Raw genomic sequence first — 18,346 nt, 5'->3', positions numbered from 1 at the left:
CTCCATGCCACTACACAGCAAGACTTGCTTGTTCATATTTCCTTAAATTTACCCTGGAACTTGTCCAAGTTCAGCTTTAATGAGTAGCCTATCCTGCTAGTTACATTAGGATTTATTTCCCCCTAGAGAAGAGTGTTTGAATTGGTAGTTTTTTAACCTGTTCAGTTAAATGAACATATGTTCAGAACTGCATCTTAACTCTTTGAGTATAAAGATTTGAGAAATAATTATTTCTATTGCTGTTGCAGTTTTAAAATGCAGTTTAAATAGTAGGTTTAGACCCCAACTGTGTGCAATAACTGTTTCAATATGGTGATGAGTTTTGATATGAAGTCACATTCAGTTGATTAATACAAATTTAATGATACAGTATAGAAACACAGACTTGCTTTACTGAAAAAAGTATTTGTACTTATATTTTCATTTATTGCTTGAATATATCTCTTGGATCATAAAACTTGGTTAAATGTAGCTCCAGACCTTATTAATGATGTATTTTCTATATTAACAGGTGCGGGTTGGTAGCAAACTTATATTTTAAGATCTTTTAAATACATTATTTCTGTTTCAAAACTATTACAATAAATCTTGAATTATGATTGTACTTTCATCACTACCCAGGTCTAGTTAAAATTTCCTTTAAGCAGCATTTGCTGGACACATGGTGCAATGCTTCCCCCTGCCTTGATTTTTTTTTTTCTATAAAAAAGGATATATTTTTGACTTCCTATTCCCCCAAAGTTACCTGCAAAAATCTCCAGTGGACCTTATTCCTACAGGATTGTTAAAGTACAGTAAGTGTAGAATTTGCATATGGTTAAAAAAAAAGCATTCACTGTTACTACTCCTAAGGGACTATTTTGTGTCAAACTTTCAGTTTTGAATGTAGCATAGGTCAGTACAGTAGCTGTAATATGTATTAGTTGAATAGTGAAGCTTCTAAAGGGAAGTCTTTTCCACTGCCATATTGTATGGTGTGATGGTCACAGCTCCTCAGTTTCCCTCTGAAATACATGACTCTGGTAATACAAATTGGTTATTTTACATGGAATTATTGCAGAGTCATGTTTGTCCCAAATTTTGCTGAAAAATGTTTTCTGCTTTCTTTTGTCCTTCCCAGTTTTACATTAGGGGAGCCTTTTGAAATACGCAGACGCTTTACTCTGAAATACTTAGTGTTAATACTGCAAAGTAGTATTCAGAAATAAGAGGGAGAAAATAAAAAAGGTTGTCTGAAAGGACAACAAAAGGAAAAATACCAGAATGAAAAGTGTTACAGTCCACTTTTGCAGTAAGTTAAATAATAAAGGATTAAAATACATGGCTTGGCAGGGAGAAAATAGAACGGAATACCAGGAAACATTCTGATTTCGCCATGTATTACATTTCTTTCCAGGTAATACCTGCAAAAGTTTTGCTAGCATGCTGAGCTAGTTGTCCAACTTCAGTTCTACGAAGAAATGGGTTGTGCTATCTGTTTAATATTGAGTTTTAAAATAAATTATTCATTGTGTATATACACTTCCATTTTACAGGAATGAATTTTCCTAAGTACAGAATTGCCTTATATACTCCTTTACCTATGCACACCTTTTCTGCTTAAATTAATAAATAGCTGAGCTTAGACTTAAAGTCCAGGAAATTTTATAAAAGCAGGTTCAAATTGTAATTTGGGATGAACAGTAGAAAATGTCAGCGTTGTAGTCTCCACCTGTGCTTTTCATGGAGCCCAGAGCTTTGCTCTGAGTGTCTACAGGGATAGATGTGCTTTTACACAGAGGATTGTTTGTGTACCTGAGGAGGAGCTGAAATGGGAGATGTATTTTATCCAATGGTATCCACAAGACAGTGATATTCACATGTCCTCTTGTGGTACAAATGGTCAGAATGGTCCAGATTCTTTGTTCCTTATGGCTGTCTGGATTACTGTGTTTGTCTGTAGGTTTAGTTTTTGATTTGGGTTTTTTTTTTATGTTTTCTAATCCAGGCAGCATCTTTCTCTCTTTGCCTGACTTAATACTGATATTGTTTGCAGGTTTTGTTTTGCTTCTCCTTAAAGTAGTTGTAATTTTCAAACCTTGTTATTTTCTGATGTTTGGTCAAAAATGTTCCTGGTTTCCTTCCCTTCTCAACATTTTTGAGGCAGGTAATCCTGAATCCAGGCTTTATGAGGTTGGAAGACCTCAGTCTAAATAATACTAATCGCTATTACAGGTTACAACATCTGATTTTGTTCATTCTTTGTCCTTCATTCTGTATTTGCACCCATGTTTTGAGAATCTTCTATGTGCATCTTCTTTTGTGGGAATCAGTTTTTCTTTTATTTCCTTGCTTTTATTTTTAGTGAGGAGCAATGGAATTGGGTGTTGTAGATGGGCTTTGTTTGACAGTTTGATTTCTGGTGTAGGCATCCACAGCTGAGAAGTATTGAAATGTCCCTTTATAGCAGTGGACAGAAACAGTGGCCTGCTGAAAGCGTATAATTTAATGCCCAGGTCTAAAATGACTGGATCTCTATTATGTCTCTATGTGCTGTTTTCTTTCCTTTTACTTCAAAAGGTTCCTGACCACTGTCTTAGATGTGGAGGTTTGTTTATACTGTAGATAACTAACTAATTGAGGTTAATTCCTCTTGTTCCAGAGAAGATGGTTTTCACTTTGCTCTTTCCTTGTATTGACAAGAGATTAAGGGAGGAACTCTGACTTAAGGTGAATGCTTGTATGTCCAAATCCAAATTCCAAGTGATGACATTACCTTTGGCTGTAACACCGTAGGAGTTGTTAGATGTCTTCAGATGATCAGAATGCTTATTTCCAAACCGTGTTTCACATGTCACACAGGCCTTATCTGCAGCTTATGGGCCAAAGGTGTTAATAGCAGAATATTTCTCTATTCTGCTCCTTCATTTAGACATAATGGTCATGGGCTTGAGAAGTGAAGTATTTTTTTTCTTCACAGTCATCTTGATGAAGGGGCACTCTCCCAGTCAGATGGAGGATTTTCAAGGAAGGCTACTTCTTAAGGCAACTTTGTGTTGCTTCATGCTGTGAAGTTTTTTGAGTTTGAGCATCAGGAATGGCCTGTTTCTGAGTTCATGGAGCCTCCTGCAGAGTCTGTACTGCTGGTGTTCTCTCCCATGTGTTAGGTCATACAGCTGCAAGCATTTTCTTCTGGACCCAGAGAGGAGATGCAGTGTATTGTGACGCTTCTGAGAGTTGCTTGAAAGGTTTTGATTTTGCTGGTCTAGAGAACCTGTTCAGTGTTTGCATGTATTGCATCTTCAGTCCCTGAGCATTTTGGCAAAGCATGCTTTTTCTCAAGGGCCAGGGGATTGTGTGAGCTTTACTCATTTGAGGTTTTCATTTCCAATGGAACATTAATCTCTGTTTTATTTAAGTGGCTTTAAGGATGTCCCTAAAATCTTCCAATTGAAGAAATTCTCCGGGAGAATGAACCAATATGTGCATCAGTGGTTATTTTTCATGGCATCATAGAATGGTTTGTGTTGGATGGGACCTTGAAGATCATCTGGTTTCAACCACCCCTGCCATGTGGGACATCAGAGAAAATAATGCTGAACAGCACAGAAATTATGTTTCAGTGATGGAGCAGGAGGTGATTAGGGCAAGAAGAGTAATGTAAACATGCCGCAGGAAAAGGCTCCAAAATGAGAGGGTTAAAGAACCTTTTTAGTTTTTATTGAATGTAGCAGATCAATCTGTTGCTTTATTTCAGGTAATAGTGTGTATGTTAGGAAGAAAAAGTAAGTTACTGCCTTTGCTATAGTTTTTGTAGAGTGTTGTTGTTGATGGTGGATTACATTGTCATAGAAGAATTTATTTCCAAACAAGGTATCCTTTACTTTGCACTACCCACTGCCTGTCCTCTCCTGTTCCTCCTCCTCAAGTGAAAGGCAAAAGGCATTGAAAAACAGCAGAATCAATTAATGAGCTCCATGTCAGTAAAATGTGCAATGTGTGCCTGTTTGTATTTTGATGTGTTTGTTTTCTATATGTTTATTGGGTCACTGGCCATATCTCATGTAGCAATTCACTATAAGTTTTTTAAATAAACCACTTTAGAACATTCAGTTTTTCAACAGGTGTTTTCTGTGTTTTTAATAACTGCATTATTTTGGTGGGAGCATGTGGAATTGCTTTTATTAAGTATTTTAAAACCAAGAGATAATTAGATAAAAATATATGGGCTTTCCTGTCATGCTTTGGAGGAAAATATCAAGTTAAATCATGTAACAAGTCCTATTTAGGTTTCATTTCAGAAAAAGCAGAATCAGCTCATACAAGAAGAAATCTAATAGGCACACACTTCCAACCTTACAAACTAACTTCTGGTAGTCTGATATTCTGTAATGAAATTTTAAAATTGTTATTTTCATGCACCAAAGTAATGATTGTCTTTTTTTCCCCCCCTCAATGTCAAACAGGACCAAGCGAGCTCATGTCCCACTAACAGAATGCATTTTTGAGCTCCCCAATTTGACAATTCAAGCAACTAGAGCTCAAACCCTTCTGCTTCAAACTATTTATCAGAGCTGGTGTCATCCTGTTGGAAATGTCAGTTCAGTGGTGGTAAATGAAGCTTTACTGAATGAGGTTTTCCAAACTTCAGGTAAATATGGGATACTTTTGGTGAAGTATTTATTGTGGTACAAAGCACTGCTAGTGAATGTGAATACAACTATATCCTTTAAATCCAGGTTTTTACTTATAGTGGTTAACAGACAGAATGTTTTTTGTGTGTATATGGGTATTTATGGCTTATGCTTAAAATCCAGGATGTAAGCTAAGCCACCCAGCTTCACTGCTTGGCACCAATTTCTGGATGCATTTAATTTTCCCATACAGGATAATTTTTCCATGCTTTCCACATTTGAAACATCCCCCCTTGCTACCTTATATGGTGCAGTGTTTTAACTTAGGATCATTCAGAGGTGAAGCTGGATTATTAAGGTCTTTATTAATCAATGGCATACACTGAATTTTTTAGAAGTGCTGCAGATGTTTCTCATCCGGTTTCATAAATAGACGTTACTTAACTGTTGTGAAACTGCTGAAGATATGTAAGTCTTGGTGATAGTGACATAAATAATGGAATTTGTTGCCTGTCATCCTTAATAAATAAACTAAGCATTTTGACCAATTTACTGAGGGAACCAAAGTCTTCAGGGACATAAAGGTCACCCAGAAAATGCCTCTTATTTTTTTTTTAATAGCTCTTATTGTTTATTTGTTGTGAATAAACCCATAACAAGAATAACTGAGATATTTTGGAATGTCCATCATTACCAGTCTTGGAGAATGTGTTACAAGAATGATTCAGATGTAGAAAATAATGACTTGGGAAAGAATGGTAGATTAGATCACTGGAAATCTTTCAGTCCTGTTTTTCTCGATCCTAGTTTTCTTTTTCACTTCTGTTGTTTATATTAAAGTTAAATCTGTGCTGATCTAATGTTGCAAAAGAACTGTTGTATTTTTCTGTAATCCTTGGAATAAATGTTTTTAGTGCTGAAGTTTTCCTAATTTCCCAACGGTCACATACTCTTTTTAATCCTTTATTCTGTGTGGGGTCACTTCAGATGAGATTGTGAGGTTTTATTTTCAAGTCATGGTGTTTCTGAAGGAAGCAGATTTACAATCCACACCTTGGAGAAATCTGAAGATGCAGTCATTTGATCACTTCAGATGGTCTTAGGATTTGCACAGTTTCAAACTAACCTGTTCCATCATTTAATATGTTTCAGTCTGTTTAATGAACTGTGATACAACTCTGCTAAGAATATCTCTGCAGAATAGAAATCTGGAGCACACATTTTAAGTACTTAAAGTAAATGAACAATATAGTACACTTGTTTTGATCTTTCTTGTTCATGGCTTAACGCTTGACCTGGTAAACTTTACACTTCTGAAGTTGTACTTCACATTAAGTAGATGAAGGCAGCTTTGTGTCTAAGGCTGTGAAATGATTGCTGTCTATCCTTTTGTCCTCATTCTTGCCTTGGTTAGTTCTGTAAACCAACTGCCTTTTTTGGTGTACTGTTGTGTAAAACGTAGTATCATGTCTTGTTGAAAATCATTCTTTTACTTGGTGTCAGCTCTCACAGATTTTTAACAGTAATGTGTATATGTATAAGCTTCTAAAAAAATACCTGACTGTATTGGCACAGGGAAGTTTAAATTCCAACTCTTCTTTTTCTCCTCTTTTTTTTTTTTAAATTTTCAGTTAAGTAACTATGAGGGTAATGCAGTCAGTAAGGAAATTTTCAGTTAACAAGGAACATCTGTTAGACAATGATATTCTTCTACTAATATTCAAATTAGTTTGTCCAACAGGAAACAACAGCTGATGAGTGTTCCTTGGGAGTCCTTGATTGGAGTTCCTTCCTGCTGTTGCCCTGTGCTCCTCTGGGCTGGTGCAGATCAGCCTTGGTGGCTCATGTGGTGGCCTGGCAGTAGCCCAGCAATGTATTTTGGCTCCTGCCATTGTCTCTCTGGGAATCTTTGTTGGTGTACTGATGAGCTCTTGTTGTATAATCTAACATCTGAAGGAAATAATAGCCTTTTTTTCAATGGCATTGTGTTTTTCATCTGGGCCAAATCATTTTAGGTACACACAGAAGTAATACTTAGAGAAAATAGCTTTCCATCGACATGGTGTTGTGGATTAATTATTTCTTTGATCAATTTAATACAAATAATCTAAGTATAAACTCATTTGCTTTGATTTCTTTTATAGCTCTTTACTTCCTTTGCTTTTTTCTGATTATATTTCCATGAAATTGTAGTGTTCTTGCAGGAAAAAATAACAATATGCTTCAAGATCCCCATATTATTTACTATCCTCTGTTTGCATTTTCAAACTTCTAAAAGCCATCTTTCTAACTAATTGGAAATATAGCTGGACAAACAGCTGTGCACCTATCAGGATTTTTATCCTCCTTTTAAAAATAAAAAAGGCCTGCCCATACGCGACATGACAGTATTAAAAAAAAAAAGGAAGGCATGTAGTCTGTGTTCCTATTTTAATGGTCTGCTGTTACCCAGAGTTTTTCAGCAACTCTGCCTGCTCTAGGCTGAATCACAGGATTTTGCACATTCTTGATACACATTACTACACGATGCATTTTCTGTCCTCTGTGAATGAAATGTTGCCTCCTATAGAAATGATCTATTAGCTGGCAGCCCAGATCTGTTCTGCTAATTTTGAAATATACTGAGACTTGAAATTTTTCTTCTCTAGGAGCTACTTGCCCATAGCTAGTCTCAAATGTGTTTGCCATTTATTGGCATAGCCTACATCTTTCTGAACTGCCTATGTCTGTATTCCCACTTTTCATGTGTGATTGAAGAGCATTATTGGGCTGAAACAGTTGTTGCTCAGCTTTATTGAGGCTTATGCCTTTATTGGGGCTTTGTGACAAGAGCTTTTGTGAGTGATGTGCTTCCTTAACATACTGATTCAGTATTGCTTGAACTCAGGAGGGACACCATGAGCCTTTGTATCCTCGTAGCAAAGATGTTTTTTAGCAGCAGTTATGGTCCCTAGTTGTATGCTTTCTACAACACAACAGTTTCTTCCAGTTTTAAAACTGTATCACTGAAACTGTGCTGACAATATGGGCTAAGATACTCTGTAGGAAAAGAACAGATGAAATTAGGGACGAAGAAAGAAATAAAAAAAGAAAAGAAATTAAAAAAGAAAGAGGATCATTAATAAAAAGGGAAGAGAGCTTCAGAGGAAGATAAAACTGTGAGAAGCAGGTAGAAAAAGTTAAAGTAGTAAAGCACTAAAAGTTTAGAAAGACAGAATTTAATAGCAAGAGAAGTGCAGGTACATGAGTTGCAGGAGGAGAGTAGAACCTCAGAGAACACACGTCTGTTGGCCCTTTGACATGGCTATGGAGACACTGACAAGGTACAAGGGAACTTGTCTGCAAGGTAACTGCTGAAAGCCCTTCTATGGAACTAGCTTAACAAGGGAGCTCTGCTCTGTGCATTTCCACAAACAGAGGAACAGAATTTATAGCTGGTATCTGGGGTTCTGTCCTAAAGTTTTACCTGGAGCAGTAATGTTTTCCTGCTCCAAAACTTTCAAAAGTATTTGAGGCTGACATTCCTCTAGGGGTTCAAAACAACCTTTCCAAGCTTTATCCTTTACAAATTCTTCTTGGGAATAGATTTAATGGAATACGAGGAAGGGGAGATTGCTTGAAGATTGGCACTCGTCTGTTCCCTGTTTACTTCCCTCCCCTTGCTCTTCAGAAAACTTTTCCTACTAGGAGAAAAACACTTTGCTCAAATATTTCTTAGTTTGTTACTAGATTGCTGTTTCATCAGATCTCTCTTAATTGACTTGTCCAAAAGCAAGCTATCTGAAAAAAAACCCAAAATCTGAAGTCTCAAAAGGTAAAAGTAAAAAGATATGTACAGTGCTATGAGTAGCTGATTGACCTCAGAACTTGTGGAGGACAGACAAAATGAGTATGTCAAGAAAGATGTATGATTTTTACACTAAATATTTTTTATAAACATGTTTAAATATTTAGTCTTTCTTAGCTTGAGACTATTTCATTCTACTAAGAGCAGGCTTTTGATTATAATTGATGTGGAATTTAATGGGATTTTTGAAAGCACTTAACTCCCTTCATTGCAGTGACACCTTTTGTAATCCATATATTTAAATGCCTAATTGGCAAAGGTTCTTTTCAAATGTAGGCTGGTGCTTTTAGGATTCTGAGAAGGCAAGACAATTTAAAAAATTGAGATAATGTAAACAATGTAACTTACTACTTGAATGAATAGGCTTTGCCATTCAAGTACAAGATTGATGGATACTGCCTAAAATAGTTGTGCAAGAACAAAAAGAGGAGATAATTTAAATTGGAGATGGGAATGCAAGTGACAAAATGCAACATAAGAAATGGATAAGTAAAACAGCTGCAAACAGCTTTTTGCTCTTTTTCATGGGTCAAGGAAAAGGCATTACTAACTTTTTTAATGCATTACATCTCAAACAGAAAAATAGAACAAAAACAGTCTTCAATCCAAGTGTAATTCTTTGGAAATTTATGTTTTGGTTTTATTTTATAATCCTTTTGGTGTATAAGCACAACAGCACGTTACATTTCAGTTAATGTTAGTTCTTATGCTTGCTCATGCTTGTGAAACATCCTGATTTTGTGTTTCAATCACTGTAACAGTAGAAACAAAGATGAATCTGATGTACATCATGCTTTCTACATTTTTGTGTGTATAGATGTTAATAACATTATTACAATTATTATGCAATATTTTTTGAACTAAAGTAATTGTGCAAAATAGGGTGCCAGTTAAGATCTTTCAAAGTTTGAGCATGATTAATCCTATGGAGTAATTTTACTGTGTATTTTTTCCATTATTTGTTGGTAAGTACCTGGAGCACTCTGTTTCTAACCATTTCAGCCTGCCAAGAAAATACATACACAGTCACACATGGCTTTAGTTTACTCTGGAAAACTGGAACTTGCTACCACTTTTTCCTTGTCCTATTCAGGTAGTTCATTATTTTGTTGACAGTTCGGTTCCATTAATCTGGTATTTTTGGGAAAATTGCTTGCAGACCTTACATTTCTCTGTTGAAGGTGATCAAATAGGCATTTGAATCCCTCATGTAAATGATGTCTTAAAGTTAAAATAAAATCTACTTTCCAGAAAGTAACTGTAAAACTATTTTATGCAAGATTTCATGTGGGATACCTTAATGGTTGAATAGTAAATTTTACCTCATAAAAATGAAATTCAATAATACAGTAGCTTTCTCAGCGCAGTAGCATCTGGTTGAATCTCATGAGAGCCAATATTTTCCAACTCATTAGGATCATGTCGTTCTGTATGTCGTCAACATTGACTTAGCCAAGCTACCTTTACTTACATAACCACCAAACTATTAAATAGGTCTCTTGTGGAGTGAAGTCAAATATTCCTCTTATTTTGCTTTTGCCTTGGATGAAGAGAAGAAAATGTACATACTGTAACATTTAAACATCTGGTCTAAACCACATCAGGGTAACACTGAGGAAAGTAACAGGATTCAGTATTCTTCCCAGGTGTACACATAAAAAAGGGCAGTGGAGCTGCTGCATAGTTCTTTTAACTACTTAGGAAAAAGACTGAAATAAGTGACTTGCCTTTCTAATACCCCTGCTTTTAAAACTACGTTTTCCCTCTTGCCTGTTGCCCTGCCACCAAACTCCAAAAACACAAAAGCCCAACATTTGGAAGTTTAGCGGTAACACAGGTTGTTCAACTCTAATCATTTTCTTGCGACATTCTGGCATTTAATCTTTGTTTGTTCCACATTACATGGGCATTTTTGGCATTCATTTTGAGGGATATGAATTAAACATTTTAAAATCAAAGTGTAAGAGTGTGTTCTGTTAAGTAACTGCTTAGGAGTGGCAGGACAGAGCTGTATAGAACTTGCAGAGTATAAACAGCTTACTGTCCTGCGTGGGTGATTGCCCACGTGTGTCCTCATCCTTCATGGAGGCTCAGAATGCAGTGTGGAAATGGTGTTATTTTTATAAGTTGTACATTTCTGTGAAAGTCTGCTAGGTTATCAACTCTAATTTCAGGTGGAAAAATAGCATGGATAAGCAACCTAAGCACATTTTTTTCTTTAGCTTAACTATATAAGCTTAATGTAGTTGTGTGTAAGCTTTAATTTCTTCTTATTGTAAATATTTTAAGTGATGTTCTTAAGTCATGAACTGACTTGCAGTGAAAGGAGATAAGTGGGACATTTTATCATTTCAATATGTAATCATTGGGATTTATCTTGCTGAGTATCTTCTTAATAAGTCCTCTGCCAGAAGCAATGATTCTGTAGTGGTCTGAAAGGGGGAATTAACATGCCAAGTATGCATAGAAGCCAGTAATTATGATTGCCTTTTAATTTTTTCTGGTCTAATTAATATACACTAATAAGCTTTGAAATTGAAAAATACGTGATTCTGGTAGGCATACTTAAGGCATCCATGCAAGCTTAACTTTGATTTGTAATGTTGTGCTAAAGAGTCTACTGTACTTAAAAATTCACTTGAGACTTTTTAAGTGCCTGTCGTGGTGAAAGTGCACATATTCATACTGTCAACAGCACAATGCAGAAGAAAAAGAAAAGCTAAAAGAATCAGTAGGTTGTGAAAGGAATACATACATGCATGAAACCCATAACTATACATAAATGTATATAAGTTTCTTAAGTTGAATTATTTCGGAATTGCAGGAGAGCTCAGTTCAGTGTGTGTGTTGAAATTAACAGCAAACTTTGAGTATGTTGGTGGGCTACCAAAACACCAACACACCCAAGCTTAGAGCTATAAATAGTGCTCTTTCTCCAGAGCCTGCAGTTTATTTGCACAAATAGCAATGGAAGCTGTGACTGAGAGCACCTGTTTTGTTTGTTCAGCTGTTAGTGTGGTCTTATTTCTTGTTTTATTAAGAAAGGTGTGCTTGGACAGCAGGAGGTTGGCTGCCTTTTTGCCTTATTCTTGCTGCCCAGTACTGATCAGGTGAAAAACTGAGGCTGAGATGGTGGCTTCTTTTGTAAGGCCAATAGAGCATGTTGAGACTAAACTACTGGAATTCAGTGCTATGACAAGAACCCTGGGAAGAACATAAGTCATGAATCTGCTGTGTAATAGGAGCTGGGGATTTTCTGGGTAGCACTCAGCACACACAACGGAAAGCTTCAGAGGTAAAAGAAGAAAAGATTCTTTTTGGCAGGAGGGCCCAGAGAGTTTGTCAAATTTAGTGAATCAGAAAGCTATCAGTGGTTGCTGATGTAAGAATAAATCATCAATGAGAAGGCTGTGGCTTTTTTTTTTGATGTGCGTGTTTTTTAAGAAAAAGGTTTGTGCAGAGGTTCTGCAGCAGAAGCATTGATACCACTCACTGCTGTTGCTGAACAATGCTTTCCAGAAGAGCAAAAGGAAACTATTTCCTTTTTGGCAAAAAGTAATAGTTGTCAAAAAGTTCAGGGAACTGTAGGAAGTCTCTAGTTCAATATTCTTCTGAAATCAGAGTCAGTTATGGGATCAGAACAAGTTCCTTACCCAGTCAGGCCTTGAAAATCTCTGAGAGTAAGAACACCCCATCTCTCTGTGCAACCTGTGCCACTGCTCGACTGTTCCCAGGGCGAGAAAGCTTTTCCTCCTGTCCAGGCAGAACGTCTCTTATTTCTGTGTATAACCATTGGCTTTCATCCTCTCTCTGTGCTCCTCTGTAAGGAACCTTCATCACATCCTCCCCACACGTACAGAAGGGCTGCTAATATGTCAGGGGTGTTCCTGCTGGTTTTGGCCTTATTAAACATGAAGAAAAACCCTATAACTGAGGAGTCCTAACTAGTGCTCAAACTCAGTGATGGCGACTCTGAAATCCATTTCCAGTTCTAATTCTCACGCCAATTAGATGTAACCTGAGTGTTAGTGCTGTCAGTACATAGAAACTCTGTCACACTGTTGTCTGATTAGTGAGTATATTAATGTGTAATATGACTTAATTCCAGCTCAGACCACTACTCTGTGCTTCTTTGGCAGTTGTGGAAATTCCACGAGTAAGTATTTCTCCCCCTTCAGATTAAAGGATCCTATTGTGTTGAATGTTAGATTAGTTTATATAGTGAGATTTTCTGAGAAGAAAATGAAAATTTATGCATGTGCTAGAACACAAAGAAGTGATCAATAGTGTGCTTATTATGGTATAATGTGTTCTGTTTATTGTATCATTGTGTGTTTTTTATTATGTTTACTTATTTGTTTTTATTTTTCAAAACAACTTGAATAATTTTAAAAGAAATTGAAACACCTTATGACGTATCTTCCTCTATTTTATTCAGACTGAGGAATTTTGCAGTTTAGAAAGTAACCGGCTAATTAGATGTTTTGACCTTGATAAGGCAAGAAATATCAGCAAGGAAATTTTTAATGAAATAGATTATTAAGGAATATGAATGAAATGAGAAAATAGTAAAGATAAAACTGAAATAGTTCCTGTGAGGATCTGAATGTAGTAAAAATGTGTTTCTTTTCGTAGTACTCTTTGCTTTAGGAAAAATCCTCAAGGCATAATCAAAATTAGTTAGGTTTAAGAATAAGCAACTATAAGCATGGTAAAAACATGTTTTCTGTTTGTAAATATGTAATATTCAAGGCATAACTTGAGTAGTGAGTTTATGTAATGTATGTAGTCTTGATTAAATAGAAGTTGCACTAAGTTCAAGTCATGGGTCAGATTCCAAGTATTGGACTGCTGCTTAAAACTTACTAGAACAGTGTCTACAATACTAACAGTCAGAAAATATCAGTGTGCTCTAAAGTTACTTTTATGTAAAGTAGTAGTGAATGGCATGGAAAACCACTTTCCGTTAGTGGGAGCATTTTGTTCTTGTGGCGAGTAAGACAATAAATACCAGTGGTATTCTTGCCATAGAAAGATTCCAGAGCATTATGTGCTGCAATAGCAATTTTTAGTCTGACGTAACATGCGATTTATTATATTAAATCAGGCTTTTATAAAGGCTACATACCATTGTGATCAGTTTAAACACAGAGATTATAGATCCAAATCCCATTTTTAATGGCATAGATATTCAAAAGAAATACATTCTTCTCCAGGAATATATCATGTGGGAGAGTTGTTAAGCTGTTAAAAACACAGACTGTATGAGAAGTAATTATTTTGTTCCTTGCAGTAAAGAATTAATGTTTTTTCTGTGTCTAGTCCACTTCGTAGTCAGAATATTATTAATGCAAGATATATGTAATAATGGTAAGGACAGAAAGTGTATTTTTCCTGGAAAAGACTGAGCTACAATTATAGCAGCTCTTGCCCATTAGTTTTTTTACTTAGTATTATATCTCTAAAGGCAGGCAGTTCTTTGGAGAAAAATTCTACCAATAGTAGCAATACACAGTAACATAACAATAACACAGACAAAGTTAGCAAAACATTAAATTCTCAGGAAGCTGTACTAAGCAAGAAAACTCTTAAATTAACATTTTACAGTTTTGGTTTTGCTATTGGAGGGTAATTATTAAGAAACTCATGTAGAAAGGGATATGTTCTCTTACAGTGTTATTTAACAGTATCCAGTGAATGTCACTTCTCTTTGTGTGAAGTGTAATAGGAAAATTAAACATGGCATAAGCAGATGTAGCTGTTTTGATCTTGCTTTGCGGTGTTGTACTACTGAAAAAAGTATTCCTTACTTTGTAGTATTGTAAAGATCCATATCACAGTATGAGAAATGTTAATTAAAATGTTGGATTCAGAGAAGATGTCGCAGTTCTATATTTAACCACAACTCCTGGACTTTGAGAGCTTTGTCTTATGCAAAATAAGAGCTCCTACATCTTCTTAACATGCTCTCAAACATACTTTGTAACTGGGGCTGCTGCTGATTCAGAGAAGGTAATCAGAGCTGTTTCCAGAAACACCTTTGTTTTAGTTAAAAGTCATCTACATAAGCACAATTCCTAGTCTTAGTTTCTTTCTTTCACAACTAAATCATAAGGCTGCTGTGGATACAGATCAACTCAAAATATCTTGGTTTTAGTTTTGGTTTTTTGTTTTGTGGGTAACATGGTAAATAAGTCCAGATTCTACACAGTCTTAGGCTGATTTCTCCTGTCTTTACACCTTGGCTTTGTTGCTGCATCTTACTCATGATTTCTTCCTCCTTCTACTGTTTTTATGTCAGATCCTCTGACGGTCAGCCCTTTTTTTTACTGGCCTTCTTAGTTTCAATATTTTTCCTTTCTCCTTTTGCTTTGCCTTTTTCTTCTTTAATAAACAACAGGGGACCTGATCAGTTAGGTATAAATGGGGAAAATTGCCTCTTGCATGGTAGCTTCAAATGTTGTTTCTCCTCCTTAAAGAAGCTTTTTCTGAACTGGGGTTTATGGTAACCATTTCCCCCATCAGTTATTCAGGCCATGAGGAAGGACTAGATAATACAGAAATGAAGAAGAAATGCTGGTCTCGGGTAGTGTTCCAGAAATGGTTTATGGTTTAAGTCTAGACTGATGCAAAGAGTGTTTTGAGCTATTCCAGTTATTATTCAGATCTTCCAATTTTAAGACATGAAAACCTGCTCTTTGAAAAACAAAAGCTTAATTGCTCTAAGGGATCTGATCTTGATTAGAAGCTTCATTTAGTTCTTCAAATGAATTGTCACCCTAGTCAGATTATACTGTGGTCTGGTTCTGTTTTCTGAGAGTGGTTGGATATTTTAGAGCAAAATGCAAGAATTCCAATATTATAGAAGCTAGCTATCTGTATACCTCTGCTGAGACTTTGAGTTCTCTTCTTATGATAGATTGCTTGGTTTTTACCTGGTTCATGTGCCCCACCACAGCTGATACAGCACTTCTGTTATGTCAGCTGCTGTATTCTTGCATTAGTTAGCACTTTCCATTTTCCCATATGTAAACTCAGATTTTTGATAGAGCCAAATCATCTTAAACCAGGTATTTTAGTAATTGGAATTACTGGGGAAAATTTTGAAGTAATAATGAATAACAATACTAATAAATTTTTCACCACTTGCTTTACTACAAGCCAAGAAGAGACCAAGAAGAGTTTTTAAACTGACTTAGAGCTGTCTCAACTTAGTACTTTAGCACGTCAAGGAGTCCATGAGATTTTCATGGTCATCTATCTTCCAGAATATTTTTCTTACATTTTACTGTTTATTCAAAGGAAATGTGTTTTAAAAATCCATTCTTTGCTGTCTCAGTATCAGACTATTTAGTGTCAACTCAGCTGATTGTACTCGAAGTTATCTGATGTCTTCTGGTTTCAGTTTGGATGGCAAAAATACATCCTGCAAATGTGGTTGTTCCCTGTTGTTGGATAGCTGGGTTCATTCAGCTTCCTGGTTTTTTTTGTTTTCTGAAATTTTGGCTGTCATAGGAATATATGAAACTCTGTTGCTCTCCTTTAACATACATACCAATGTATCATTTAAGAAATCCAGACCTCAATTAAATTTTGAGGTGCAGAATTACTCTTTTCTGAGCACCTTCATATTTGTTACCATTGTGAAGAATGTCAGCCATCCATCTATGGTGAGTTCAGCAAAAGGAGGATTTAAATAAGAATGTGGTTTAGTTGTTTGCTTGATAAAAGGGAAGTTTTCAGACTTCAGCACTTCCAAAGCATGACTAGAGTTGAGAATAAAATACATGTTTTGTCAGAGAGACTTTGGATATCACAAGAGTCTGTTGTGATTTGTGATCAGAAGCGAGTTCATTTTTGCCCAGGAGGATAGAGAAGGATGGCAGCCCTGCCTGTCAGAAGGGAACCTGCATTCCTTCTGAAGAGTACCAAAAAATGGTTTTTGTTATGGTCTGTTACAACAAAGGAACTGGGAACAGGGAGGACAGTTTTTTTGGGTTTTTTTTGTTTTAGCCTGGTCATACTGTCCTTCATGCTTCCCAGGATTTAAATACAGTTTTTGTACGAGTCCTTAACAGTGAGTATTGCAGTTGTAAGTAGTTAGGACTGTGTGCTCGATACGCTCTTGGCAGTAAACCTCTGACTGGCAAGTTTAGAGTTGTATACAATGTAAAACACCTGTTAGATATCTATTATACTTAATCTTTTTGCAGATTCTTATGGAGTCCTCTTGGCTTTTAAAGAACATAGTTTCTGTGTGTATTGAACAGCTTTTTGAATGCTGTGGAGTTGTATCTAACAAAAATAATGTACAGTTAAGGTTAACTGCACTAATCTGGGCACGGTCTTAGGAAATTGCATCTGAAAATATACTGTTTGTGCCAACAAACCAGATAACTTCAGAAACATTAGTAGTTCATACATGTTTTTCTACTTTGTTTAGGCTGAGTGTAAGCTTTAAAGCAAAGCTTTGAGGCACTGGCATAATGGCATTTGCAGTTCTGTTGAAAGCTCATAAGATTGCATCTTGCTGTAGCTCTCATAGCTCCTGGTTTCCTTGGTTAACTCAGTATTCTGATCACTGGGCTTAGATGAGGTGGCTGTGATCACCAAAGTGCTAAGCACTTGATCTTCTGTCTTTCAAGAGAGCTCTTTATAAAACATGCTTTGATGTGTACTTCGTGTCCAGGCTACTTTCCCAGTGGGATCGCTTTTATGCCACTGTCTGTTCGTATGTTGCAGAATTCCATATGTTATCAATGAAACACAGCTTGCCGGCAGATTTTGAGCTTATCACCAAGGTAGTACCTCTACCATATTCAGCAATAAGAACAACTCTTTTGATTCATAAAATGTGCCTTCTGTACATTTGGACAAAGTCTTGAAAAAGTCTCTACATGTACAGAATGTTTCCTAAATACAAAGGAAAAAAATATCTGAAAAAGGGAATGGCATTGGACCAAACTATTGTCAGGATCTCAGTCTTTGCATCTCATGCCCTCTCACTTCCTTTGCTGCCTTCATTTGAATGATTTGCTGAGTTTGAGTGTGAGCCTTTAGGCAACTTTCTTTCTAATGATGTCAGTAGAAAGCTGTGCTAACTTCAAAACTGGAGGGGAAAGTGATGAACAGAAAAGAGTTGGTGATCAGTTTTTACAGCATTGCAGTAAGCTCTAAGGAGTCCACAGGCATGGTTATTTCATGAAATAAAGAAATATGGTACAGAGCATTCACTGATAAAAAACCATTTTTTCAGTATTTTGTTATCAGGTGTTCAGTCAGATGCTGCATTTGCTGTGGTAGCATTTGATGAGAAAACTGGACTGCCGGAAAAAGAAGCTGCAGACTTTGTAACAAGATACCTTGAAGTGCATGTCCAAGTGAAATGCATAATTTTCTAGAGACTGGAATTGTGTGTTTTCCTCCCTGTTAACATTCTGAAGCTACTCTTGAGTTATGAAGGTTGTCATTTAGGTTTCTCTAATAGTGCCCAGTCTTTTCTGGAATGCATCTAACTGTACAAATGCTTGCAGAATGAATATGAGACTGTTTTATTGCACCAGGTGGCTTTGTTCATAGGCTTTGAAAATGTCATGATTATCTTTAGGTTCACTGTGTGCTTTTTAGATTTTCTAAAATTTTAATTTTCCCTTGAAATTTTTCATTTTCCCTTGAAACTCCTGGTTTCTGTAATGCAGTAAGATTTTTCTATCTGTGGAATAAATTCTTTTGTGTATGTGGCACATTCTTTAATCTCCTCTGCAGTTTCAAAGACTAGTTTTACTCTGTTGTTTGTATGTAATTACACATATTGAATATATTCTGATAAAATATTTATTTCGTATGCATTTGCAGTTTAGAAGTTTCTATTGCAAGGAATGGGGAA

At 36.1% G+C, this 18,346-nt stretch overlaps 1 protein-coding gene across 8 annotated transcripts in view; it reads left to right on the top strand.

The window, feature by feature from the left end:
- VPS13B (vacuolar protein sorting 13 homolog B) overlaps nt 1-18,346 on the top strand; it is a 427,169-nt gene that overhangs the window by 82,687 nt on the left and 326,136 nt on the right. For all 8 annotated transcript variants that reach the window (XM_071554088.1, XM_071554086.1, XM_071554089.1 and 5 more), the window contains exon 17: nt 4,446-4,630. In XM_071554088.1, coding sequence (XP_071410189.1) covers nt 4,446-4,630 — 185 coding nt within the window. The remainder of the gene's footprint in view (nt 1-4,445; nt 4,631-18,346) is intronic.

This window comes from Pithys albifrons, chromosome 4 (assembly GCF_047495875.1).
Source record: "Pithys albifrons albifrons isolate INPA30051 chromosome 4, PitAlb_v1, whole genome shotgun sequence".
NCBI lineage: Eukaryota > Metazoa > Chordata > Aves > Passeriformes > Thamnophilidae > Pithys > Pithys albifrons.
The sequence above is the reverse complement of the archived record's forward strand: the minus strand, read 5'-3'. Positions and strand labels throughout refer to the sequence as shown.